At 42.5% G+C, this 26,074-nt stretch overlaps 1 protein-coding gene across 9 annotated transcripts; it reads left to right on the top strand.

The window, feature by feature from the left end:
- Window positions 1–51: 51 nt before the first annotated feature.
- On the top strand, window positions 52–23,695 carry CILK1 (ciliogenesis associated kinase 1). 9 transcript variants are annotated; one of them, XM_075049286.1, is made up of 15 exons: window positions 52–299; window positions 525–637; window positions 5,617–5,865; window positions 7,741–7,795; window positions 9,323–9,444; window positions 11,443–11,522; window positions 11,638–11,770; window positions 12,230–12,401; window positions 12,961–13,128; window positions 15,398–15,694; window positions 16,781–16,971; window positions 17,601–17,752; window positions 19,168–19,296; window positions 21,049–21,162; window positions 21,299–23,695. In XM_075049286.1, exons 3-15 carry the CDS (start codon window positions 5,765–5,767, stop codon window positions 21,451–21,453), a joined length of 1,869 nt encoding a protein of 622 aa, XP_074905387.1. In that variant the 5' UTR covers window positions 52–299; window positions 525–637; window positions 5,617–5,764; the 3' UTR covers window positions 21,454–23,695. The 9 variants fall into 9 exon arrangements, with proteins under 9 accessions (XP_074905387.1, XP_074905392.1, XP_074905388.1 ...); XM_075049291.1 differs by having other exon boundaries at window positions 52–637; window positions 5,696–5,865; XM_075049287.1 differs by having other exon boundaries at window positions 52–637.
- The last annotated feature ends 2,379 nt before the right edge of the window (window positions 23,696–26,074 follow it).

The raw sequence follows: 26,074 nt of genomic DNA, 5'->3' as shown, positions 1-26,074 counted from the left end.
CGTTTCCCCCCACCCCGGGCGGCGAGCCCGGCGGACGGTCCGGGCGCGCCGGGGGTCGCTGCTCCGCCCGGCCTCCGCCGCTGCGCTTGAGGCCCGGCCCAGCCCTCCCGCGGTGCGGGAGCCGGGGGAAAGCGGCGATGTCCGGGCTGCCGGGGCGACCTCCTGCCCCCTCGGTGCGGCCCCTCAGCCCGGTGTCGGCAAGGCGCGGGGCTCAGTGCGGGAGCCGCCATTTCCGCGGTGACTGCGGTCAGGCCGGGGCCTTGTTCCAGAGAGATTAAAACCCGGGTGGCAAAGGAGTGGTTAGTACTGCGGCTGTAGAGATAATAATGTTGCCGAGGTCATCTGAATGTCATGGCCCCCTGCCCTTTGCCCATCCAGTTCCCTCAACAGTTGTTCCGTGCTCTCTGTACACCTCACCCCAGTTCCCTCAACAGTTGTTCCGTGCTCTCTGTACGCCTCACCGGCTTTTACAAAACTAAACCCATTCTTCTAATCTGTATTACCATCTCTTTTTTTTTCTGGAGGAGAACCACGTGTGTGGGCCTTCACGTGTGACCTGTGAACCCTTCCCCATAGCTACAGCCCTGAACGTTTTTAGGAGCAAAAGGAGGCGTGGGTCCGTTCTGGAGATGGGCAGGTGAGAGCTCACGGGTGGGCAGCAGGAGCAGGCCGCAGGGAAGGTGGCTGCGGCCAGGGGGGATGCCAGGGGTGTGGGAGCCGGCACCAGCAGCGGGTTTCACATCCAGGTGGGTGCAGAGCCCCTCTGCGGGGAGGAGAGTGCGGGCGGGCGGTGAGGGTGCCGATCCCTGGCTGGGTGGTTGGAGGTGGTGGGGGGGCTGGCGGACCCTGTGTGAACAATTGAGATGACAGCAGCGCAGGTGAGGTGTTGAGATGGGTGATGGTGAATACAACTGGTTATCTTTAATGCTGCTTCTCGTTTGGGGTTGGAGTCAAAGCTGTCAGGCTTTTCTCCTGCCTGGGTGTGTGTCTCTCCTTTTGGGAACGAAGCAGCCCTGCCTCTAACAACAGAAAACCAGGGTACTACGGCTGTCACTGGGCTGTATGTGTTTATGTACGTGAGATGTAACAGGGATGATTTAAAGCAGCAGTTTCTTCTGATGAAGTGTGCACTGCTCCTGCTGGCTTCACTGAGAGGCGTGCATGTCCCTAGGAGGGAATTTAACTCTTTTTTTTTTTTTTTTTTTAAATTTAAGAAATGTAAGTGTTCCAAAGACTGGCCTCTATTTAGATGTGGTGGCCCGGAGCATCCAGAGCTTTCTGGAGTTCCCTCATACCTTTTTTTAACAAATGCATGTCTTGTTAAATAAGTGTATTTCACTGTAGGATTGACTGATGTAAAATGCTCCCCGAGGGGAGGAGCTGGGTGCGCCATGCTCCTGAATTAGACCGCCAGCTCACCGTGTCTTACAAAACGCTGGGAAGTAACTCTGTGCTTTACTTTTAAAACCTAAATGAAGTAGCTTGAAAAGAAGCTAAGACTTACTGAATCATTCTTACAGTCGGATCTGATGATCAGTTAATTGCTCGAGGCCAGTTTTTTGTTCCTCGTTTACCTTTTTCTGCCTCTCCCCCCTCCCTTTCTTAGCTGGACCCTGCTAGAGCCGGGGAGAGCTGCTGGTGCCCAGGTGAGGAAGGCTCCGGCCCCCCGGGCAGCGCTTAAAATGTCGGTATTCTTGCTGCGTGTTCCCAATTTGGCGTTTCTGCGTTCAGTTCTGTTATTTAAACTCCTCTGGGGGAATGTGAGAGAAGCCAGTCGTCGGGGGGATTTTTATTATTTATTTTTTATGACGTTAAAACCCAGCTCAGCCGTAATCCCCTCTGGCAACGGTAATCAGGCCGAGCTGCTCCACCGTCTCTCGCCTCTCCCCCGACAGCCGCCGGCTTTTGGGGGGACCCCAAACCCCTCCCCGCCGCTGAGGCTCCCCCGCGGGCCCTCGCTGCTCTCCCTCCTGCCAGGGGGAGCGGCCGGGCGGCGCCGTGAGGGGAACCCCCTCTGTCGTGGGGCGTTATCCCCCCGCGGGGTGCCCCGCTACCGCCGGCGGGCGGGGAGCGCAGGAGGCCGGGGCGGAGGGGGGGGCGCGGCGGGCCGCGCCATGGGCTCGGCGGCCGGCGGCGCCCTGAGGGAGGCCGGCGGCCGCCGTGGGCCGCAGCTCGTCCGGGGCGGCGCAGGCTGCGGGAAGGGGCCGCGGTGGCAGCCGCCGGGGGCGGCGGAGCCGCAGCGCCGCCATTAGCGGCCTCTGGCGCGGCTTCCCGCAGGCCGGGGCTCGGCCGGAGGAGGGAAAACGCGTCCGCCGTGAGTACCGCTGGGCACGCTGGCGGCGGGGGGGGGGGGACCCGCGCTGGGGAGAGCGGTGTTTCGGTACGACAGAGGGCTGGAGCGGGGTTACTCGCCTGTCCCGGGGCCGAGCCCGGGAAGCGGCCGCCGCCTCAGCGTGAAGGGCCGGGCGGGAGCCGCGAACGGGGCTGTCGCGGGGGCCCGCGGGTCGCCTCCCCGCCCCGCCGTCGGCCAGGCGCCGCGGGTGGGTCGTCCTGCTGCCCAGGGCGATGCCTCCCCCTGCTCCCGCCCTTGGTTTGCAGCTCCCGGGGCACCCCCGCGGCCTTCACGAACGAACACGAGCAGTAGCGTCGGCTGAACCCCGCGGCTTTAGGCCACGCCTTGCCCTGGGCATCCCGCTAGTTACACCTTCAGGTTACGGCCACAGCACAGACCGAACGGGAAAAGGCGCTCGCTGGTTGTTTACTGTTGGCGTTTCTCAGTTTTGGCAGTTTCGCTTTCAGTTCTCGGCGCCGCAGCCCTTCAGACGGGAGCGGGTACTCGTTTGACGCGTACATAAGCGAAGTAGTATGTTTGAGTTATGCTAAACAGTCAGGAAGCAGTCTCGATGCATTAAATTGGGTTTGCTCTTGAAGGGGCTTTGCTGGTTAATTTCTGTGGGGAAGAACCGTTTGTGGGTGAGGTAGAGCCTGAACACGGTGTTACAATATGGTGAAAAGAAGGCTTTTACTTTTTTCTATTTAGCGTCAACACACTGTTTCACTCCAAGGCAGTTTTGCAGTTTGTATTTACATCCTCTAACGATGTCAGTTTGCCTAGATTGTAGTTGTAGACTAGAATCTAGACTAGATTATACATGTTGTGGCTCTGCAAACTGCTTGTCAGAGGCTCGGGCTCTTTTCAGCGATTTCAGTGGGACTCCACCGAGGTGAAACAGTCTGCAGACTAAGGTTTAGTTTATTCCCATAGTTGAAGGTGAGAGAGGGCAGAAGGTGGTAAAGACAGAACATAAATCTTGCAAAGTAAACCAGATGTTTAAAAACAACTTCACTGTTAAGCTCAACAAGAAATGGTACTGATTTAATTAACCAAAGAAGGCTTTATTTAGGTTTTGTTCAGTGGATTTGCATACGGGTGGATTTGTGCTTCCATAGGAGCTGTGTTAACTTCTGTGCATTCTGGCTTGTTTTTTAACATGCCTTCCTCACTGAAATCTGTATTTTCTGACAGCTTTTTCCTCTCTAGGTTCTTTGCCTTCCCTTTATGCCTCAAAATTTTTTCAATTCATTTGTCTGTTTTGGTCACATTTGACAGCCGAGCTGGAATCGCAAAGATAATTTCTTATAAGTTTTGTGAAGATCAGTGGCTGTGGAAAGGAGAAGGCCTGAAATTAGTATCCTCGGTAAGGAACAGGCAGATATGTTTGCCACATCGTCTTATTTAAGAGACATCAGGCAAACGATCTATCCATGTTAGCCATTGGTGATTATTACTAGCAGTGCCATGTGCTGGCAGCGTTATGCATCTTTTGGTTTGCTGTGGTTATCGAACAGGAGGCAAAGATGCTCCTCCATTCTGCAGTCACAGTATTCTGGAAAGGGATATGTGAATGGTAAGCCAGGGGTGACATAATGGTCCATGAATTGTAAGCCATTGCATCTGTTACAATTTCAGAACTCTGTCATTAGGGGAGTCCACAAGTCCCATCTGTTTCCATTTGAAGTTAGTGTATAAAATTATTTATTTGTTTGGATGCTAATAAATATTACATTTTCAGACTAGGAGACCATGCAAGGCTTTGTTGTTGTTTGATATTTTCACCAAGGATCTGAATAAAGGCCTGGGAGCCAAGGCTTCTGAGTTGCCGTCCAGTCATTGACCAGCTGGAGTAGCCAAAGCTTTTTAACCTAGATGCAGAACATTGCCTAAACATAGCTTTATGCTACGCAGGTGCACAGCCTTAAAACCAGCCAAAAAGAAACTGGTACTCCAAAGTGCCGTTCTTACGGACAGGCTCTGTGTTTCTTGGCAAGTAGTACAAAATGTGGGATTAGGTCTCTAATTTAAGATGCTCTGTCATGGTTCTCTGTAGTAGTGTGCGGAGAGAAACGAATACTGCCAGAGGGCAATTCCTCCTGCCTGAGACACTATCTGGTGTCTAAGATAGTGTTAGAGATGTGCTGTTTCTTTTTCATACACGATGTGTAAAATTGTCAAAAGGTGTATTAACATCATATTTCCTAATTTTTGTTTGTTCCTGTATCAGTATTAGTGGGGCTAATAGGCTTAGAAGACTGAAAACAAAAGATCTTTATAACATCTTGAATCTACAGGATTGTGGCTCTGCATTGATTTCAGTTCAGAGTTCAAGCAACATAATCCCATTACTTTTAAAATCATAATTTGGCTTTCTGAAATAAGGCAAGATGGAGGAGAGATTTAAGGCTGCTACAAAAGAAAATTGTGGAAGTGTAGTTTAAATGCAGGCTACAGAAGGCAAAAGTCGCCAGCCATGAATATCGCTGTCCTCTTAGGGTTGGATGAAAAGAGAATGCAGGGACCGAGCCCTCATTGCAGGGGAATTCTGTTTTATTCCAAATGCATGGTTAAATTACATAGAATAGATCACATTTGTTTTAAACTAAAGTGTAGGAAATACTAGCAACAATTAGATTAAATGAAGGCATAAGAACTTTTTTGCTTTATCAGCTGGCATTCTGTTGTTCATGCAGTGTCAGGACAAAAGGTTGGATAGATAATCTAGAGGCTACTAATTCTAGAGGCTGATTTGCGCTTAGGGCTATTGTAGTGAAGTGCTTTTGGTCTTACCTGACATGAGTATAATGTTCTTCCTCTGAAGACTTTGTTTAAAGGAATACATACAGATATATCTCTAGCATAGGACCTTATGGAAAGTCAGGAAATTAGTTTAACTGACAGCAGTACGACTTGTGAGATGGTGAATTACATGTTTGATAATTTGGCTAGAACAGATTCCCTCCTATCTTACTGTAATGCTTGATTTTTCTGATAGCAAACTATTTTCTGCAAGCTATGGGACTTTATACTCTGCTTTGAGTAATAGTTTCTCCCATTAGGGCTGCCTGCAAGGTTGCTGTAAAGTACGTCTATCTTTAAGAGTGGATTTGGGGAACATACCCAGTTACGTCCAGATACAGGGTGGCCCTTTCTGGTGAGAAACCCAAGACAAGTGTTTGCATATAGCTTACAAGGAATATCTCTTGGAGGAGAATGGAGTCTGCAAACAAACAATCTTGGAAGGGTACAGAAATCAAACGGATTATGTTCTGTGCTTTCAGACCAAAGGCTAAGTCTTGAAAACATGATTCCTGCAACTGTTCACACTGTCCTGAGTGCTCTATATTTATGCTGCCACAGAAAGAACTGGTTACACTCGGAGGAGAAACACTAAGGATGAAATGCGCTTGCAGCTAAAGTATCCTCATCATGAATAGGTACACAACTATCAGACAGCTTGGTGATGGGACCTACGGCTCTGTCCTCCTAGGGAGAAGCATTGAATCTGGAGAACTAATAGCCATTAAAAAGTAAGTATTTTCTTCTGTTACTTAATAGTGGATGGTCCAGGTTTTTCCATTCTATGGTCCGCATCACTTGGTCCTGCTGGTTTGAGTACTTAACATTCCATGCAACAATTATATTTGAAGTTGTGTTGGGGCAGCCTGCAAAGCTCAAGTTCCCTGTATCCTCCAAAGCCCCAGCAGAAGATAAAGAGGGTGAGATCTATAGGCTTATAGTGCCAGTGCTCTGCTACTATGTGCAGTCAAACATGTATTATGTATATTATTTAGAGTATTCTGCGATTGGAATCTGCAATCCCTTCCCTGCTGCTTACATGGAACATAACATTTCATGGTCTAATTTCCAGTGTAATGTTAATACTGCAGTGATAATTAACACAATGGATCTCATTGTCCATTGTCTGTATCTTTATAAGCTATTACATCTTGGTCTTTTCAGCTTAAGATTTTCTTAAAATTCCTTGAGAAATCCACTTGATTTTCTCTGCTGCTTCAGCAGTGACCTCAGTTTGTAAATGGCTTATTTGTCCTAGTCATGGTAAGAGACAGCTGTAAAGCATTGCAGGCACCTTCCTGAAATGCCGACCATGACCCAGGGACAGACTTGTCAAAAGAGCTTTCAGTACAATGCTGTTTTGTATGAACCATCAATAGCTGGCTTTAGGAACTTTCTAAATCCTCTGTGCTGAGAGTATTTTTCCTTTATCAAACCTTGCCAGAGGCACCTTTGATTTGAATTTTGCAACATGGTAGAAACTCAAAAATTTCAGAACAAACCGGAAGATGCTACTCTCTTAGCTTACACGTTAATGCCAGTCCATTATTAAGAACAGAAATGGCCTGGTGGCTGAAGGCACAAGACAGTAACTGCAAAAACACTGCTTAAACAAAAAAAATAATCCAGACCCCTTCACGAAATGAAGGGCTTGTAGTTCTTAAACTATTCTAATTATAAGAGCTGATTTCAAACTGGAAAGTTCCTACAGTAATAAATAATACTGAATTATTACTAAAAGTCTGACAGACTCAGATCTTCAAAGGGTCCCTAACTCCCTGTGAAATCCAGACTCTAAGCAGTTGGGTATTTTTGTAAGTTTAATATGTGCTCTTCATGTGTGCGTGTACGTATTAGCCTTTTTCCTGTTTGTCCTAAAGCAGTTATGTGTGAAAGAACTGAGTCATAATCAAAATGCATATGAACAAATAGGACCATACGTTACACACAAATATTATGTTCAGAACTGTATTCTGCCTTAGGAGAAAACAGATCTGCCACTCAGTTTGCTTCTGTTAGAGCAGAGCTGCTTATAAGGTTGAAAGGAAAGGCAGAATTTGAAAAGCAGTTGGCATGATAAATGCGACTCTCAAGGAGAAACATGAGGAGCAGTGAAAAATGAAGAAATACAACTTAGAGGGGAAAGGTATTGAAATTACAGAGACCAAAATATAGAGAAGAGGAGCAAGAAGAATATGATAAAACCGGAGACCCAGTGAAGTGATTTAGTTTGGTCTTCCTTAGATCCATTTCAAAACCTAGTCTGAGTTGTTCATAACTGTCGTAACCCTTGTTCTTTTTACAATTAGACTTAACTCCACCACATCGTATACTGGAAGGAAAAATAGCATACCCTGACTTGGTGAAGGCTCTGAAATTTTTGCAGCAAGATATATACACGAAAAAAGGCAATCCTGTGTAATAGTAATGCTTTTAAGTTCTACTAGAGTGTACCTTATCTAGAGATGTGAAGTTTTTTGACAAAGGAGATTACACCTTATATTTTGTTGGAAGAACTGAATTGTTAAGATGTAATGAGACTTATGGGTTTAAGACCAGCTGATGTTAACCATGTATTAATCATTTTTTCCCCTCTACTATTGCAGAATGAAGAGAAAGTTTTATTCCTGGGAGGAATGCATGAACCTTCGAGAGGTTAAGGTACTTGTTTAATTCAGTGGTTGACTTTAAATTAGACGATCCCTGTTGCATTTTGAGGTAGCATCAAATTCTTTCCACCCCTTTTATCAAAAACTCCCCCTAACTTGAGCTGTGCCATATGGCATTACAGTTCTGTTTCTTGGCTCTGCATTTGAACGGGGTATCTGTAGTCTTACTAAAATTCTGTAGTCTTACAAAAAATCATTTGGTTGTAGAGAGCTGCTTCCTGCTTGCTGTGAGTGGTGTGTAAGTGAGAGAGCTTTCCTATCACAAAACCTGGAGTTGATTGGTGTTTGTTTTTCAGAGCTTGAGAACACATGCCCTTTGCACAGCAGTAACCTTTGTGCATGCAGTTGTTTCTGGATAGTTGGTCTGTGGGCAGACATTTAGCATGAAATTCTGACACCAGCAAAGCTTTAGGGCTGTGTTCTAAGGACTCCCTTAATTTCTAGTCCTTGCTATCACTGTTGCAAACATGCAGAAAACCTAGGTCACTTTTCTTACAGTGCCACATACTGGTACTATGTTGCTACAGCAAGAATGAATGTAGAATACACTGAAAATCTAAAAGGGAGAACGAAGACCCAAGTATGCTGATTATGGCTGGGATAGAGTTAATTTTCTTCATAGCAGCTTGTATGGGTCTATGTTTTGGATTTGTGACCAAAACAGTATAGGTAACACAGGGATGTTTTAATTATTGCTGAGCAGTTCTTGCACAACCTCAAGTCTTCTCTGTTTTTCACACTTCCCTGCCAGCAAGTAGGTTGAGGCTGGGCAAGAGGCTGGGAGGGGACACAGCCAGGACAGCTGACCCCAGCTGACCAAAGGGAAATCCCATACAACATCATGCTTGGGGATTAAAGCTAGGGGAAGGAGGAGGAAGGGGGGGACATTTGGAGTGATGGCGTTTGTCTTCCCAAGTCACCGTTACACATGACAAAGCCCTGCTTTCCTGGGGATGGCTGAACACCTGCCTGCTGATAGGAGGCAGTGAATGAATTCCTTATTTTGCTTTGCTTGCAAGCGCAGCCCTTGCTTTGCCTATTAAACTGTCTTTATCTCAACCCACAAGTTTTCTCACTTTCTGCCCTTGCAATTCTCTCCCCCATTGCACTGGGGGGGGGGGGGGGGGTGCAGGGATGAGTGAGCTCAGCTGCCCACCAGGGTTAATCCACAACACTAAGGAAGAATTTGCAGGGTTATATTTAATCGTAAGTCTAACCTGACTATTGCCAGTGCAAGTACAAGGAGAGTGTGAATTCTGCTAGTTGGAAGTTACTTATAGAGAAAATGCAGTTGTTTTGGTGCCTACTGTGATGCCAGATAGCTGGCTTTTGAATCACCAGTACTGTACATGTAACTGGTAATACTTGGGAGATCTGGTCTTTGTTCTCAGAGCTGCCTGATTATTTAAAATACTGAAGAGTTTTGGAAGCCAAGTCTTTTGCATCAGTGAAATAGGTTTTTTTCTTTTTCATTAGAATAAGACCCTTGTGAAATCCTGTTTGTATTTTCTGTTTCTAGTCTTTGAAGAAATTAAACCATGCCAATGTAGTAAAGCTGAAAGAAGTTATCAGGGAAAATGATCATCTGTATTTTGTGTTTGAATACATGAAGGAAAATCTTTATCAGTTAATGAAAGAAAGGTATGTAACGGCATCACCCATTCCCGAGATAAAATAATTACTTGCGTAATGTGCTTTTAACACCCGTGTTACTTTTCAAAGAACTTTGGATTGTTTGTTTAGGCTTAGATCACTATGGCTTAAAGCTGTGTGTTGCAGTAAGAGCTGTGGCTGTCACCTTTGAGCATATCCCAGACAGTTTAGTGAGACTTTCCAGTGCCTCTTCCCAGATTAGCCTGGCAGATAAGTAGGGTACTATTTTGAGAGTTAGGAACTGTGGGCTTTTAACAGCCCTCACCCTGAAGAGGCATTGATTTCTAGGTAAGTACTCCAACTAGCAATGCTTTTTCTATTAGAAGGTGGTGTCACCACCTCTTCTGTTATGGCTTCCTCAAATAAACGATTAAATAAAAAGTGGTTGAAATGATAATCATGAAGGGTCAAATTCTGTATTGGTTCTAGGAATTTTTTTTCCTTGCAATTTGAACTGACGTGTCCCAAGACTGCTTATTTTATTTGTCAGCATTCTCAATAAAATCTAGCATTTTATATTTGCTGTAGCATTAATAAAGTCTTAATTTTAGCCTTTGGGCTATGATAGCATCCTCCAGAGGATAATTTGGGGCAAAATAGCTCCCTGCTTTGAATTGTTCTCTGAGGAGGCCATTTTCTCTCTATGGACCATAGAATCAGCCTGGGAGATGTCAGTAATTTCACTTGATTTAACAAAGTGAAGTTACTGTTATAACATATCTCTGTGAATACTACATAAAATACCTTTTTAAGCATAAAAATACTTATTATGCATGCACAGGTATAGAACAGTAACTAAATTGGGCACATATATGTGGATGCTGATATTTAATTATATGGAGTGATGAACCTTGAGAAAATGGTTCAAGTACATAACATACACACCAATTATCTTTAGGAATTTCTTAGAAATGCTTGATATATTACACCTCCTTATGAAAACAAAAAGGGCAGATGTCTGTAAAAGTGTGCTCCACATCATGTTCTCTACGGTTTAGCCAGACCTTGGACTGGTTAGACATTGTATAAATCGAACCTTTAAGGATGTGATTTATTTGCTTAAGTCTTATTTGAAATTGCCAGTCTTGCTGGAAGGGACTGTAGAGGAAACATGATCCTCTTTCTGCTGTAATTAAAAAAATAAGCAAGCAAATATGTAAAGCTGACTCTAGTAGCTGAGCTCACTTCTGAAATATGTGATGGTCAGGTTTTTTGAGAGGAATTGAGCTCAGGAAATTGAGTAAGGCCCAGGCCATCTTCTTCATTCACTGTTAGGCTTTTTCTGAATAAAATTGTCACTGATTGCCACCCCAGCCCATCTCTACTGTGGTTTGGCATGTGCAGAGGCAGCTGGTACAGAGCTGTATGATCAGAATCCTCTCCTGGTAAGAGGGGCTATCATTAAACCGGCTGCCATGGCTGATCTTGCTGGAATATTATGAGAAGAGCCTCTTGTTTTCAGTGGTAGCAGATGAGACTGTTCTTTCTGATAACAGAAGAGAAAGAAGTAGCACATCAGCTGTTAGGTAGTAACAAGGGAAAGTCAAAAGTATGGCTTGTATATGCTGTAGAAGAGAGGCCAAAAGAAACTGTGCATGAAAAGCACTAAATTAACATGAACCCTTGCTATCTTGAGGAGTGTGCCTCATGACCTGAACATGTTAAGATTTGTTCAGTTTGGCCAATTTTATTTTTTCTTTCCCCCTGCCTTTCTTTCCCCCCCCTTTCTTTCCTCCCCTTCTTTTCTTCTCTACCCCACATAGTCTTAACTTGATGTCATATACTCTTAATGTAATGTAATACAGCAGTTCTGCAAATACTGTGTAAATTTTATTGGAGAAATAAACTACATGAGAGCGCTTAAAATATATCTAGCAGTTTTATTGTCATTGTTACCTTTTATCTTTTGTTCATTAGATAGTAGCATAAGCTAATGTGTGAACTTAATCATGAATATTTATTTCTTCCCCTTTCTTTTATCCACAGAAACAAACTATTTCCTGAGTCTACAGTTAGGAATATTATGTATCAGATTCTGCAAGGGCTTGCGTTTATCCATAAGCATGGTAGGTTATGTTTTAGCTGTAAACATTTTGAATTAGAGTAAGATAGCGTCTGTGTAATTTTTTTAATGAGTACACTGGCATTGCAATGCACGTCAATATTTCATTTGAATTTTAGGGTTCTTTCACAGAGACTTGAAACCTGAAAACCTCCTTTGCATGGGACCAGAACTTGTGAAAATAGCAGACTTTGGCTTAGCCCGAGAAATCCGATCTAGACCTCCTTACACTGATTATGTATCCACAAGATGGTAAGTGCTAGTATTTGTGTACATTGTATGAAAATTACAGTCAAGCCTTTGAAAAAGTATTAAATTTGTGCTGCATGTAATACCACTTTTGATGCCTCCTATTTATGAAACTTTTATTTAAGCTTGGCATAATTCGAAAAGCTACAGTTAGTGCAAGACACTTTACAGATGGCAGCAGCAGAGGAACAAAGAGGGAGCCTGATAAGGCAGGTGGGACATGCTGGGGTTGCTGCATGTCAGAAAGGCATAAGAGAGCTTACAAGAGCTTATGTAGGTTTTAATTCTTCATTCTAGAAAAAAAATGAAGTCTTATGTATAGGATGGGAGAGGATAGGAGCTTTTTAAGGGATGTTTGCTCCTAACAGCAAAGAATGAATAGCTGAATGGTTTCATGTATGCCTATTTGAATCGTGTTGTTTGTTGGGATTTGTTTTTTCTTTTTTTCCTCTCTTTTTACAGGTACAGGGCTCCTGAAGTCCTTCTAAGATCCACCAGCTATAGTTCTCCAATAGATATTTGGGCTGTTGGTTGTATAATGGCAGAAGTTTACACACTGAGGCCTCTCTTCCCAGGCGCCAGTGAAATTGATACTATATTCAAAATTTGCCAAGTCTTGGGGACACCAAAGAAGGTAGCTAAAGTGACGTTCCACACTGCAGTAATACTAGAGGTGTTTTACAATACAGAATGGCACAATAGCAGTAAGCATAAAAATAATCAATTTTCACTCTTACTGCTATTGTATGGTATTGATCTCTGATATAGTAAACTAAATTAAAACTTATTTTCTGTGAAATAAGCATTATGTAATTATGCTATAAAACCTGACATTTAGAGCAGGAGAAATAGACCCCGAACGGCAAAGGAAGTCATTAGACTGTGATTTCGTTAGGCAGATATTTCATTTTCTCTTGCATATTGTGTATAAATCTATGGTTTAAGGGGCTAGAATTTAGAATCATGGCAAGACTCCTATCTCCTGATTCAATTTGTGCCTTTGACTTGGATGTAAAGCAAGACTTACCTCTCACCAGAGGCTTGAGGTGAAAATTTCTAGTGAAATTTTTAATATAGCCTAGGGTAAGCTGGAGACAGTCTATTACTGATAGAAGAATATATGCTAGTGTACTTAGGCACTATGATGTTTTATAGCTGAACTTTCTTTGTGATTGGAAATCTCATTCTTCCAGAACGACTGGCCTGAAGGCTACCAACTTTCAGCCTCCATGAACTTTCGCTGGCCTCAGTGTGTACCTAACAACCTAAAAACTCTCGTACCTAATGCTAGCAGTGAAGCGGTGCAGCTCATGAGAGACATGCTGCAGTGGGACCCCAAAAAGCGGCCAACAGCTAGTCAGGTTTGGGTTTGTCTTCTTATCTCACATCTGCATACGATGCTTCCTTTCACTGCAAGACACCTTTTATAGACAGTCATTTAACGGTTGCTCAGGGGTACAGTTCTAACAAGGGAGAAGAGCAGAAGCCAAGAACAATTTGCAGGACAAAGGGGAGTAATTAAAAGAGAGTAATCAATCTTGTACATGCAACATCAACTGCATGGGGTGTGTGCTCAATGATCAAATGTGTGACTGCATTGTGTATATGTACACCTGAATTACGTGTAGTCCAGTCACTGTAAATAGCAGGAGAGTGAAGGTAGGATGTATGACTGAAGGCTGTAATGCTGCTCTTTCATTGCTATTGATACGTGCCACAGAATCACAGAATCATTGAGGTTGAGAGTGGCCTCTGGAGGTCATCTGGTGCAACCCCCCTGCCCTAGGCAACATGTGCCGGTGTTCTGTCACCCTCACAGTAAAAAAGCGTTTCCTGATGTTCAGAGTGAACCTCCTGTGTTTTGGTTTGTGCCCATTGCCTGTTTTCCTGTCACTGGGCACCACTGAAAAGAGCTTGGCTCCGTCCTCTTTGCACCTTCCCTTTGGGTGTTTGCGTACTTTGATAAGAACCTTAGCTTCTCCAGGCTGAACAGTCCCAGCTCTCTTAGTGTTTCCTCATAGGAGAAATGCTCCAGTCCCTTAATCATCTTCACGGCCCTTCACTGGACTCTCTCCATTATGTCCATCTCTCTCTTCTGCTGGGGAGCCCAAAACTGGACATAGCACTCCAGGTGTGGCCTCACCAGTGCTAAGCAGAGGGGAAGGGTCACTGCCCTCGACCTGCTGGCAGCACTCCTGCTCATGCAGCCCAGGATACCATTAGCCTTATTTACAGCAAGGGCATATTAGTAGCTCATGTTTAGCTTGGCGTCTACCAAGTCCTTATCTGCAAAACTGCTTTCCAGGTGGTTGACCCCAGCATGTACTGGTGCATGGGGTTGTTCCTTCCCGTGTGCAGGACTTGGTATTTCCCTTTGCTAAACTTGAGGTTCCTGTCAGCCCGTTTCTCCAGCCTGTCCAGGTCCCTCTGAATGGCAGCATGACCCTCTGGCGTATCAGCCACTCCTTCCAGTTTTGTGTGGAGGTGTTGAACAGTGTTTGTCCCAATATTGACCTCTGGGGTACACCGATACCTATTGGCCTCCAGCCAGACTTTGTTCCACTGATCACCACCCTCTGGGCCTGGCCATTCAACCAGCTTTTAGTTCACCTCACTGTCTGCTCATCCAGCCCAGTGTTGCCTGGATAAAGCTAGCTTATGCAAGGCAATTTGCAAGCCAGTTTCAGCTCAGTTGCACTGTAGATACATCCCAACATCCTGTACATAAGCATAGCCCAAGTGGTCCAGCTGATGTTGATGGTAGCCACTGATTGCAGAGATCAGTACTGTAGTGGTTCAAATCTGACTTCATATCAATAGGACCATAGCTGAACCTTTGTGATTATATCAGACCTTCAGTACAAATTGTAATAAAAAGCTTTAAAGCAGTTAAAAAGTAAAATAGGTGAAGAACTCTCAAAGGTAATGAAAAGCAGAAAATACTAACTATAACTTGGTGTTAAGAGCCATTAAAAAATGTTTTACAGTAAGGTGCAAATATGGTGAGGAATCTGAGCAGTGAGAGGTCTTTGGGAAGGGAAGATAAGTATACCTGAAAAAGCAAGATGGGCAGAGATGAATCACATTTACTGACAACTCCTTAATTACTTGTAAGGCAGGATAAAGATACTTCTACCAACATATCTTCCAAAAAAGAGAGGCTAATTTTCATAAGGGTTATATTTCTTTCACTTGATTCAGTCCTGGAACTGGAGAATGGAAAGGCTGGGATGCCTCTGGGGTCATTCAAGTCTTGATGGCCGAATCTGTGATGACAGGTGTGCATGTGTTTGCACATGCACATGCATACACACACATGAAGAGACAGCACATAAGGAAATGTGCTAAATGCCATATACCTGGTTAAGTATCTTTACTTCTGCCTAACCTTTTCCTTTTGTGCAAGTCCACAGAGGATTTGATAACTTGGTATCTGTTCAAACTTTTCTACTATTGTGGCATTATTCTGAAGTGGATTGTGCTCACTAGAATCTGGTGTTGAGAGATGGGTCTTCTGCTGTTTCCCACCCCAGATAAAAGGAAATTAAATTTGTACCGTCACATAGGGCTAGAATAAGTTTAAAACTTTGGTGCCTTAAGTTGGATCCTAACATCTTCATTATGTTTTAGGCACTTCGATATCCCTACTTCCAGGTTGGGCATGCCCTGGGTGTTCAGGAGCTGGGGAAACAAAAGGAACTGCATAATAAATCGTGTCTGCATATTAAGCCTATCCCTCCAGCACAACCGCCTCCGAAACCTCACACCCGCATTTCGTCAAGGCCTTTTCAACAAAGCCAGTCTTCTCAGCACTTGGTGTACCCGTATAAGACAGACAACTCTGGGGCTGAGCATAGTAACTACTTACAGGAGGACAAGTCTAACCAGGTTCTTCTGCCTGCAATTCACAATAAGGTTCCTCAGCAGGTAAAGGTCCATCTAGCATAAGGTACACTTTGTGGTGTACGACTGCCTGATTTTCCCTTAATTGTGTTTGTTTTTCTTGTTCTCTTTCAAGGTTCTTGTACTTTACTGAAAGGACAGGAATTGGGAATAAAGAATAGTTACAACTTTCTGCTAGAAACTGGAAGTGACTCTATTGAAATCTAAATCCAATTGCTATAAAACAAGCAAGTCGATTTCTCATTTGAAAGCCATTTTATGCTTCCCTTTGTTGTAAAGCACCACTTAAAGGATGACACTGTGAATTCATATGAGTAAAAAAGATGTACAGTGGTCAGAATATTAATGGAATTGATGCCAGAGAGAAAAGTATTAAGCTAAATAGTATTGAAATGAGGGGGATGCGGCTATTGCCTTCATCCATTTAAGGCATCCAGTTTATGTGACTGAGAATAATACTGCCTTTGGGCTTCTATACTGGCCATGGAAAACAAGAGAGTCTTCTTTCAGCATAAGAACCTACCATTTCTGTTGATTATACAAGGAGACTGGATTCATAAGATAGATGACGAGAGCAGACAGTGTGAATTCTGCTGCTAAGAGATCAGTCTTAAGTAGGGTCTGTACTGGCCATATACAGAGTAGCACAAGGTTGAAATGTACTGATGAGCTTAAATGGCTGAAGAGACACAAATTTGTACCTGTGCTGTCCTGCAAGAAAAATAGATTGTATAAATGTCTGGGCACAGGCTTGTGGAAACATGAATGTGCGTGCAGTTTGTACTCCCAGGTCAAGAAATAAAAACTGAGTGTGAGGTAATTGTTTGGGAGGCGTATAGTGAAATGTAAATAGAATTGGACTTGAGACCTAAGAAATCTATTCTTCTGTCAGGGCAAGATACTTTATTACAGGATGAAATGCAGAAGATATGTAATAATGTCTACAGGCTACAGATTGTGTTAGCATGTTTAATGAAAGATTAGGATTCTGTTATTACAGCTCTGCTACCACTATTACTCTTTCAGACAGGAAAAAGAAGTCCTCTTTGTTATGTCACCTGGTTTATGGTGTAAGCGCATGGTTTTGTTTCTTTCCAATCTTTATAACAGAAAACATCTACTGGGACTGAGCATATAAATGGTGAACTTAAACAAAAAACTAGGCGAAGATGGGGACATCTTGCTAGAACAGTGAAGAGTTCTGAAGACTGGGATGACTTGGAAGACCTTGATTTCAGCTCTTCTGTCACGAGGATGGACTTGAAAAACAAGAAAAGGCAGGGTGATGAAACTCTTTGTAGGTAAGTTGGTTTCTTTTATGTCCATGTGCTATTTGGTCTTACTTCCTTAGGCTTTGCCTCTTTTTTCGTGATGTTGCTCTGTATGCTTTCTGTGGATCTAGAAACATATATCCAGGCGGGTAAAGGACAATGCAGCTTGTCTCTCTCCTGCTTTGCCTTGGCTGCTTGTTGAATGCTGACCTCCAAATTGCAACACGTTTTTTGATGCACAGTGCATACAATTCCGTGTTCATTTTTCCCCACTGAAAATGATGCTTAGCTTAAGTCTTCCCAAGTTAATCATTGAATATGTACTTTCTATTTCACAAATGAACCATTTTGACGTATTCCACACATATAAACTGTTTTGGGTGACTCTGCAGTTTCCATCGTTCATACACAGTAGAGAAAAACTTACTGATTTATAAAAACTTTAAAAGCAATATATAAGGGAACTAGAAGTGCAGATCTGATTTTCAGGGGCACTATGGCTTCAGGCTGAAAATATTCACTGTTGTCTGTGTGTTTATACTGTAGCAAATGCAGCATGAGGAAATGATTCCTGGAGATGGGATGGAGATGAGAAGGCCAACTGTGGATAAACATACACTGTAAGAATTGGACTAAGTGTGGCAATTTTTGGTTTATAGATTTGAAAGCATTTTGGACCTGAAGCCTTCAGATGCTGTAGGCTCTGGCAGCAGTGCACCTTCCCATGCGACCTTTCCCCGGCAGGACACTCCCACGTTGCGAGTTTCTGCAGCAAAGCAACACTACTTGAGACATTCTAGGTATCTGCCTGGTTAGTAAAAAATACTTCCTTGTTTTTCTTCCTGTAATTCCAACAGCAGTATGAAATAGCCATTGGTACATTAGGCTTTATCCTTTGAGCTTGTGGAGTGGGGCTACTGCTTAAAGAAAATGAGGAGAGCAAGAGCTCTGCTAATGTAGATGGCCATGATACAAACTACATTCTAGCAGTCTAGCAACTGAGATGAACCCTGCTTACAAGAAGGGGACAGGATTGTTGGTGGTACTTCCTCCTGCTGGATACTCTCTTATACCTTAAAGTGTGTTAGAAAATGTCTGTTGATGTGCCAGGCTATTCACTGTTTCCCTGAGAAGGGTAAGACTGGTCTTCTAGACTGGAAAAGAAAGTGTCCTATGTTTACCTCATGAGTATATAATACCATGAACAACAGAAGCTAACTAATAGTGGGAATATACTTTGCTGTAGCTTGGAGTTAAATAGAATGCAAATCCATGTCTCTGTAGAGGAATTACATGCCTGTCTTCATGTTAACCTCTGCTATACTGAGACCAGCACTGGGGCAGGATGAAGTACAGGAAGCGGACAGCATGTCTGCCTGTATTTAAAATGAGCTGAGTATAAATGTATCCCGTTTCATAATTTGTGTTTACAAAGGCAGTGTTAGGTGTTCATGCACTTGTAGTACTAATACTTCAAAATTAATTAAGTAAACTAGAAGGTATTGTGATGGTAAACTCAGTCTTTTTTCCTGAAACAATTAATTGCAATGACTTTCAAATTGGATCACTTAAGTAGAGTTTTGGTAGCTAAAAGTTGTGTTACTAGAGGAGGTTGTAAAACACATTGATCCCAAGCCTGCTTTTGCTTTACCGTAAATTGTGAGCACATCCTTGCATGTTAGGTACCCTGCTTAAATATGTGATGTTGATTAAATACAAATAATATGTGACATATGAACGAACTTTACTGCAAACTGTTTGCACAGTCTGTGGTTTCAGTAGATACACCAAAGAAGGGTACAGTACTATGAGAAACATAATGTACCATTATTTACTCTCAGGTTATCTTGTCACTGTTAGGCTAAAGGCTGTAAAATGCCATGTTTGATATGAAGCATAGATTTCATTTACGTTGCAAGGTTCACCTTCTGTGACTTGAGAATATTTGCGGCCTTGATGTCAGGATCCTGTTCCTTGACATAAGCAGCCACTGATGCTAGTGGAACTATTTACACTATTATCTTTGAGGATTAGGGCCTATGACTAGTCATAGCATTGCCATATGAGAGGATGGGAAGTAACCCAGAGGCAGCTTAAATGCAAAAAGGTTTTGGTTTAGTTCACTGAACTGGACATTTGCTCTAAGATTGTGCATCACGTGGAATGAATGCAAGCCTGTGTAAGAACAGAGATTTCAGGGCAGTAATTTTTGCATTTTTGCAATAGGAATAAGCACAAGGAATAGCATAGTCTCCACTTCCAACAAAGAGTCTGTTCCGTCTAATCCCTGGCCCAGTTCTGGTTTGCCTGGAAAAGCTTCCGCTTTGGGAGGAAGTATTAACAGGATGAATTCAGGTAAGAAGCTGTGCTTAACACTCTGAGAAAAGATAATAGGTGATGTCTCTGCAATTCCAGACAGCTGTACTTTGGGGTCACCCATTTCTAATACATTGTCAGCTCCGAAGATATTTGCTACCATGTCTGTTCTGTCTGTCAAAATCAGTTATGAGCACTGTTCCTTGGATTTGGAGACTACCTTAAACTGAAACCTAGTAATTTCTTCTAATGAATCCCCGAAAGTCTGGTTTGAAGTACCATGTGCATAGAAGGTTGGACAGCTTAGGTCTGTTCAACCTGAAATACTTCATCTTGCCTTCAGTTTCCCGCATCAGTTTTTCTAAGTCATATTTTCAAGTTTACAAATTATTTTAGCCCAGCTGGTGCATAAATGACTGTCTGGAAGCTGGTCTAAATTCAACTAGCTGTACACACCATTCTTCTCTCTCGTTATGTGAATAAAGCAAATAAAATCTATCATCATGTCTTTTAAGTGATGCTGTTTAAAATAGTGAAATAATTGTAGCTTTAAAAAATTCAGACAAAAAGCAAAACTCTTCAATTTTTCTTCTTCAGGTTTTTGGGGCATTTGGTATTTCAGGTATTTAATCCCTATTATTTGATTTGAAGTAATTAATTTGTAGATTTTTACATTAGATTTTACCAGATATACTTAAACATGTTGATGTTTCTAGATTGTATCTATGTATTTCCTCTCTAAATCTTTCTTGGCTTCAGGTTTTCATGTGTTGTTACAGTTTGCAGTGCGGTACTTGTTTTGCATATGGTGTTATGAAAACATTTGATTGAGAAAATTTCTGTTGAATCTTGGCCCAAAGAAACATTTTTGGCCTTTAGAAATTCTGGTTTAAAAAATAAAAAACTTAAAATTTTGGATGTAATTTCATCAGAAAATTGTTCTTTAAAGATTCAAGGTGGGAGGATGTTGTAAGTGGCTAAACTACATGAGAACCTTTACGTATGTAGCATATGTCTCCTTCCTGGCTCTTCTACAAGTTTTTGCTTCTTTTGTAGCTGCATAGGATATCATTAGATTTTTCCCTTTTTTACTTGCTATCATCATTTCCCACAATATGCTTTGCCACTGCTCTGCTGCTCTAGTACATTACAGCATATGCGTGATGGATCTGATCTGTGCATGTTAATTTGTTTAGAGTCCATCTGTGCTATGACTCTAGACTGTTTTATTTATAACTATTTTTGTTCCAATTTCTATGGCTGATCCAGGTCAGTCAGATCTGTTCCTGCTCATCTTAGGGACAAGTTTTGTAGGTGACTTTCCAAATTTGGAACATGAATCTGTCCCAATTTATGAAGTTGTACTCTTAACTGGCTTCAGTAGGAGCTTTGTGTAGCACCAGAGTCCCAGTCTCACTGCACAGAAATCAAGAGTGAGTATATTCATAGGACCCAGTTGCTGAAAGTTAAACAAAATAATTCCAACTGAAATGCTAAGTTTTGAAAGCTTTGAGAAACCTTGAAAAAGCTGAGATGTCAGAAGGGCAATTTCTGCTTCTTCCTAAGAGTACAATTTGTACCTGTTTTCTGTTCCTGATGCTGGCAGTCTCCTGAATGCAGCTATGTGTAGGATCTGTGGATTTCTAGTGTCTTCAGTGAAGTTCTTGTTTTCATCAGTCCGTGATCAGGCTTGATCTTGAATATGACCCGTCAGTGCACACCTCTGTCATCTGTTGATAATGTGGGAGATCCATTGTGTTAAGCTCAAGTGTTGCTTGCCATTTCTTTCAGGGCCTGTAGGATCAAGCGGTCTAACTAGTGGTTATATCCCTTCATTTCTGAAGAAGGAAGTAGGCTCTGCTGGGCAGAGGGTTCAGTTAGCACCCGTTGTGGATCCATCTTCTAGTAAGTATCGAATTCTATTAAAAAAGGAGGCTTATTTCCTGAAGAAATAAGGATCTGAACCTGCATCCAGTTGCTGTTCTATGTGGACAGCTACTCACTGAACCTTTATCTCATGGCATTTTCTTTTGTCCCTTAGATTATGCTTCTCTGAAGTCAGTAAGACCCCATCTTGGACGGCCATCATTCAATTCACCTACAAAAAGCACACCAAGGTTAATGCCTCTCCCACCACCAGCTCAGCCGATCCACGGGCGTGTTGACTGGTCTGCAAAGTATGGTGCTCACCGGTGACGTGTGGAAATACTCTCTGAACCAGTGCGTGTTTCCCATGAAATGGTGGCTCACATGAGACAATTTCATACTGCTTTATATACCTGTAAATTTAAAAGAAACAGATCTTCTATGAACGAGACGTTTTGAAGGGGTTTTTTACTTTCATTTGTATTACTTTGAATGCAATCCTGTACCTTTTTGTATAAAATTGTTTTGTTATATAATTGGGTCCAGTTATTTTCATAAATCGGATACATTTTGTATATATGGCTTTTAGGGGGTTTGGCATTTTTATACGATAAATTTTTATAACAAACTTTTGTAAAATTTAACTTTTCCTTTATTAGATTCAACTTTTTATAAAAAGTGGATAAAAAAAGCAAAGTGGTGCAATATTGCAGTGGAAGAGAAATACTGAGGAAGGGGCATTCATTAGACATTTTCTGAAGTTTATGTGCTAAATGAGGCTTTATAATTTCAGTGATGCCACATCTTGATGCCACGCTTCTGTTGTCCTATACTCATTTGCTTTGTAATGACATCAAAGGAATGAGTGACTAACAGTCTAAACTCTCCTTTTTAGTCACTGAGAGACTGCTGAAAGTCAGTGGGAGGCTTTTTTTTTAATTTATTTTTGCCTTTAAAAGGTTTTTGTTGGACTGCTGTCCAGCTTTCCAGCTTTTTTTTTTTTTCTTCTACCAAATTTGGGGAATCTTCTTGTTTGATGAAGGGTGAATACCCTTCTGTAGATCTGTTTTCTGACACAGCGCTCTTTTGTCCTGCTTCAAAGTTGCTTCTTGGCACTCTTCAGTATGAAACAGAATGTGGACCTACCTCCATTAAATTCATTTAAATGTTCTAATGATTTCTAAGGAGAAAAATCAGATTCAGTTTCTTCTTTACTTGTTGTTGTTTGGAATATAAGATCTGAAGACATATTTAAGACAGTATTAACGTTATAAAGCTGGTTTCAGAGTAACAAAGTATTAGTGACACGCCAGCAGCAGAGTTTAAGGAAACAGTATCTATGCAGCTGACTTCTTAATTTTCACAACTGTTTTAAATCACTTATGGAAAAAAAAATCCAGAGGAAATGAGTCAGTTTAAGCTCACTTCAGTTCTTTGTCACTTACTTACTTCATTACATCTTCACTTACAATGTGAAGAATATGTCAGCTTCTGTAAATAAGGCCCCCAGGCTCTACTGGATAAAATGGGACCTTACCTGGTCCTGCTAAAAAATGTTCTAAAATTGTGGCTAGTTTCACAGAAACTGATTCAGCTCTTTGAAGAGCAGTTTAACTCAGTTTGTAAGAGAAAAAGAGTTATCAGGTTATAGAGAAAAGAAAATAGCCCCACAGTCTGGTTTAATTCTGCACTGGAAAGGAGTGCCAGAGTCTAGCCATCAGCAAAAGATTCATTTAGATCACAGCCAGCATTTGGCTGTTCCTGCACCTCCTTCCACAGAAGGAAGATAAAACAGTACAGTGCTGTGGGAGAACATATTTTATAGCTGCACTTTGGAACAGCACCACCAAAGCTGAAGTGTGCTGTGAAAATGCATCTTCCTGCAGAAGTGTACAGAAATACTTACCTTTCTGAGCTCCTTTGATGAACAGATCAGACAAATCGTATATTTATGAGACTTAAATCCAGTCTAAAGGGATCAGAGCAGTTCTCAGTATCTGGCCATTTCGAAGGAGCCGAATGGCTGGTGTGTCAGTGAGATCCTGTCTGGGGGATCTGCTGGCACCCACAAGGGGCAGCCGCTGTGGACTGGAGACTGACAATGCATGCTGGCCTCTTCAGTACTTCCCATGGAGAATGTGTGGGACTTTGAGGAAACTGTACCCTAGAGTAGGCTGCTGGCTCAGTGCTACCAGGGGAGCTATGAGGAGCACTGGTCAGTGTTTGCTTTTATGGACTCAGTCCACTGTGAGACAGTACAAGACAAAAAGGGAGCAAAAGGGTCTATGCATTAAAAAAAAGTATACGTGTAAGACTTACACATGCCAAGGACATGTTCTGTGTCCAGCTACTCCGTTTTTTGTTCATAGCAAGTACTAACTCCAAACCATATCTAACTGCTTCCAAAGCAGTAATGCCAATGCCTAGCAGTAAAATAAAGCAGCCATTCGATTTCTAAAGCACACACTGATGGTGTCTTTGGCTAAGTGGAAAGGGAAGTATGTATATTTGTGTTAGAACTGGAAAGATAGTTGTTTCTCTTGGTGGAAATAAATATCTGTATTTATGTCTAGATATCATTTAATTTATTTTATCAGTGAATAATTGGTCTCAAGAGGGAACACCCTGAACCTCTCCTAAGTATCCCTAGACCTAAGTAGGCAATTTAACTAGTCTGTGCCATACGCTTAATTCCTACTAGTGGAAGCAGGAGACGAACAAGTCACGACAACGGGCTGCTGAGGCTTGGATTCATCCTACCTAACTGCAGGCACCTAAGTGTGAGCTCCTTTGTTGCAAGCCAACTCTTTAAACCGGTGGTGAGTGAGAATCATCTCAAGAGAAATTCAGCTCACCCAAGAACTTAGTAGCCCTCTGGAGACGCCTGGGTCCCTCCACTAAGGATGGGGACTACTCCACGTGTTTAAACTAACACAGAATGAATCTGAACCTGGCCTGTAATCTCTGAGCCTTTATCAGCCCTGCAGTGATTTTCTTGACTATGGCATTCAGGTTTTGGTCAGTCCAGCAAAAAGATTAGAAAAAGAAGTAGTACATTTTTTTGGCATATCTCCTCTTTCCAAAAGTAAAGCCTTTATTTTGGAAAAAAGCTAATAATCTTGATATTCAGAATCACTTCTGCTAATTTTAACTCAGTGGGACAGAAAATCAGCGAAGTATAATGGCAGCACTTGTAGCTTTTACTCAAGCAAATTCTTACTGAAGTTGGAAAAAAGTTCTTTTTGAGTAAGGACTGAGTTGACTGAGCTATGTATTTTACTGTGCTGTCTCGGTACACAATACAGATACGGAAAAGATGTAGGTCTTTTTTACACTGAAATATGGACAAGCAGCATTATCTTGAGAATTTATCATACGTAACCTACTACTATGTGTTTTAATATGTACCAGCATCTTCATGCAAAATGTTTTTAGAATTCTACTGTTTACATTTTCTCAGGCTTATGCATAACATGTTATAATGACTGTTGGAAATAAAGGAGCCTGACAGTGGACTCGTTCACCTCTGTAATCCAGATTTTCGTAAAGTATTGTGTAAGTGCCATGATGTTAGCAAAAAAAACCCCAAACCAGAAAACCGACTTCCATGGTATTTCTGTATCTAATGAGGCTGTTGATATGAGTAGGATGTTCCGTAATGTGAGGAGGAAAACATATCTCGAAAGAACATTTTTGAACTTATGTGGAAGGAGAAGGTGGAATTGTCAGAGTGAGTAAAGACATATCGGTTCTTGTTTATTCAGTGTTTTTGTTCAAAAACGTTACAAATGTTTGTTTCACTCCTGTGTCTCCTGCCCAGAATAAAGTTACTCTTGAAATACTGCCTGACTAGAGTCTTGATGTTCTATTCATTTTTTAATAAAAGCACTTTAGTTTGGCTTTTGTTTGTTTAGTCATGAGGGGTTTTTTTAAGTAAGCGTTACATTTGGTGCCTTCTCGGAGGGGTGCTGCCTCCTGGTAGCTGTGCTTTTACACGCAGGTTCATTGGCCACGTGATTTGAGTCTAAGCATGAAATTTCTGTAGTATACCGTGAGCTTCGTGTAAAGCTAATAGTTTAGTCCTTGGATGTCAACTCCTCTGAAACTAACTGCAATGCTGAATTAAACCAGAAGATGTATAACACCTTGGAAGGACAGGCAGTTGGACTGGGTAATCACTGGGTCCCTTCCAGCTAAAATACTCTATTCTGTTTTGGTTTGTTCTATAATTGTTCTGAGTGTCTTGTGTCACCTCAGCCTTCTCCCCCCGCTTTCAAGGCAGGAGAAGCTGAAGACAGTTGATAACTCACAAAGCCAGTCCTTTTGCTAACTGTTCACGTGGGCTTAAAATGAATTGTACAGGTGATGAACTAGGTGAAAAATAACATTTACAAGTTCAAGGATGGTAGATTGTAACTGGCGTGTGTGTAAGGTGGGGAGCTCAAGGATTCGTAAGGTGGGTAGGGGATGGAAGTGGGAGGAGTGATAAATGGAGGATGGCCTTAGGGATGCAAATAAAAGTTAATTGGAATTCCTCATTGCACACATACACACGCCCATGTAGTGTGAATAAGGTAATACGGTTAGAGGGACTGTCCGAGGGGAAATAACTGTTTCTGGTGTGGTACAAAACAATGGCAGACTGCCCCATGCAGTGCCTCACTTGGATGTGTCTGCAGTCTTGGAAGCTTGACTACCCTACGTTCTCCTACAAATGGACCTTGAGCTTGTTTGGAGGTTCTAGCAGGGGAGCGCAGCTACCGTATACCCTTGACCGATGAACGGTACGTCTCTATCGGGGAAGGTCGTCCTCTTCGACCGAGCGCGCAGCTTCGGGAGGGACGCACATGGAGCGGTGAGGGAGGAAGGGGACACCCGCCTAGCCAGCCAGATCAGCCGAATCAACCCTGGCGATCAATGGGGTGACAGATGTCGCAGCCAGATCGCCCTC

This window comes from Buteo buteo, chromosome 17 (genome assembly GCF_964188355.1).
Source record: "Buteo buteo chromosome 17, bButBut1.hap1.1, whole genome shotgun sequence".
Lineage (NCBI taxonomy): Eukaryota > Metazoa > Chordata > Aves > Accipitriformes > Accipitridae > Buteo > Buteo buteo.
Note: the sequence above shows the minus strand (reverse complement) of the source record. Positions and strands in the feature narration are given on the sequence as shown.

Coding starts and splice junctions, on each gene's coding strand:
- CILK1 (XM_075049286.1), top strand. CDS start 5,765: ATGAATAGGTACACAACTATCAGACAGCTTGGTGATGGGACCTACGGC. Junction 11,523..11,637: donor TGCGTTTATCCATAAGCATG/GTAGGTTATGTT, acceptor TTTGAATTTTAG/GGTTCTTTCACAGAGACTTG. Junction 21,163..21,298: donor CGTTGTGGATCCATCTTCTA/GTAAGTATCGAA, acceptor TTTGTCCCTTAG/ATTATGCTTCTCTGAAGTCA.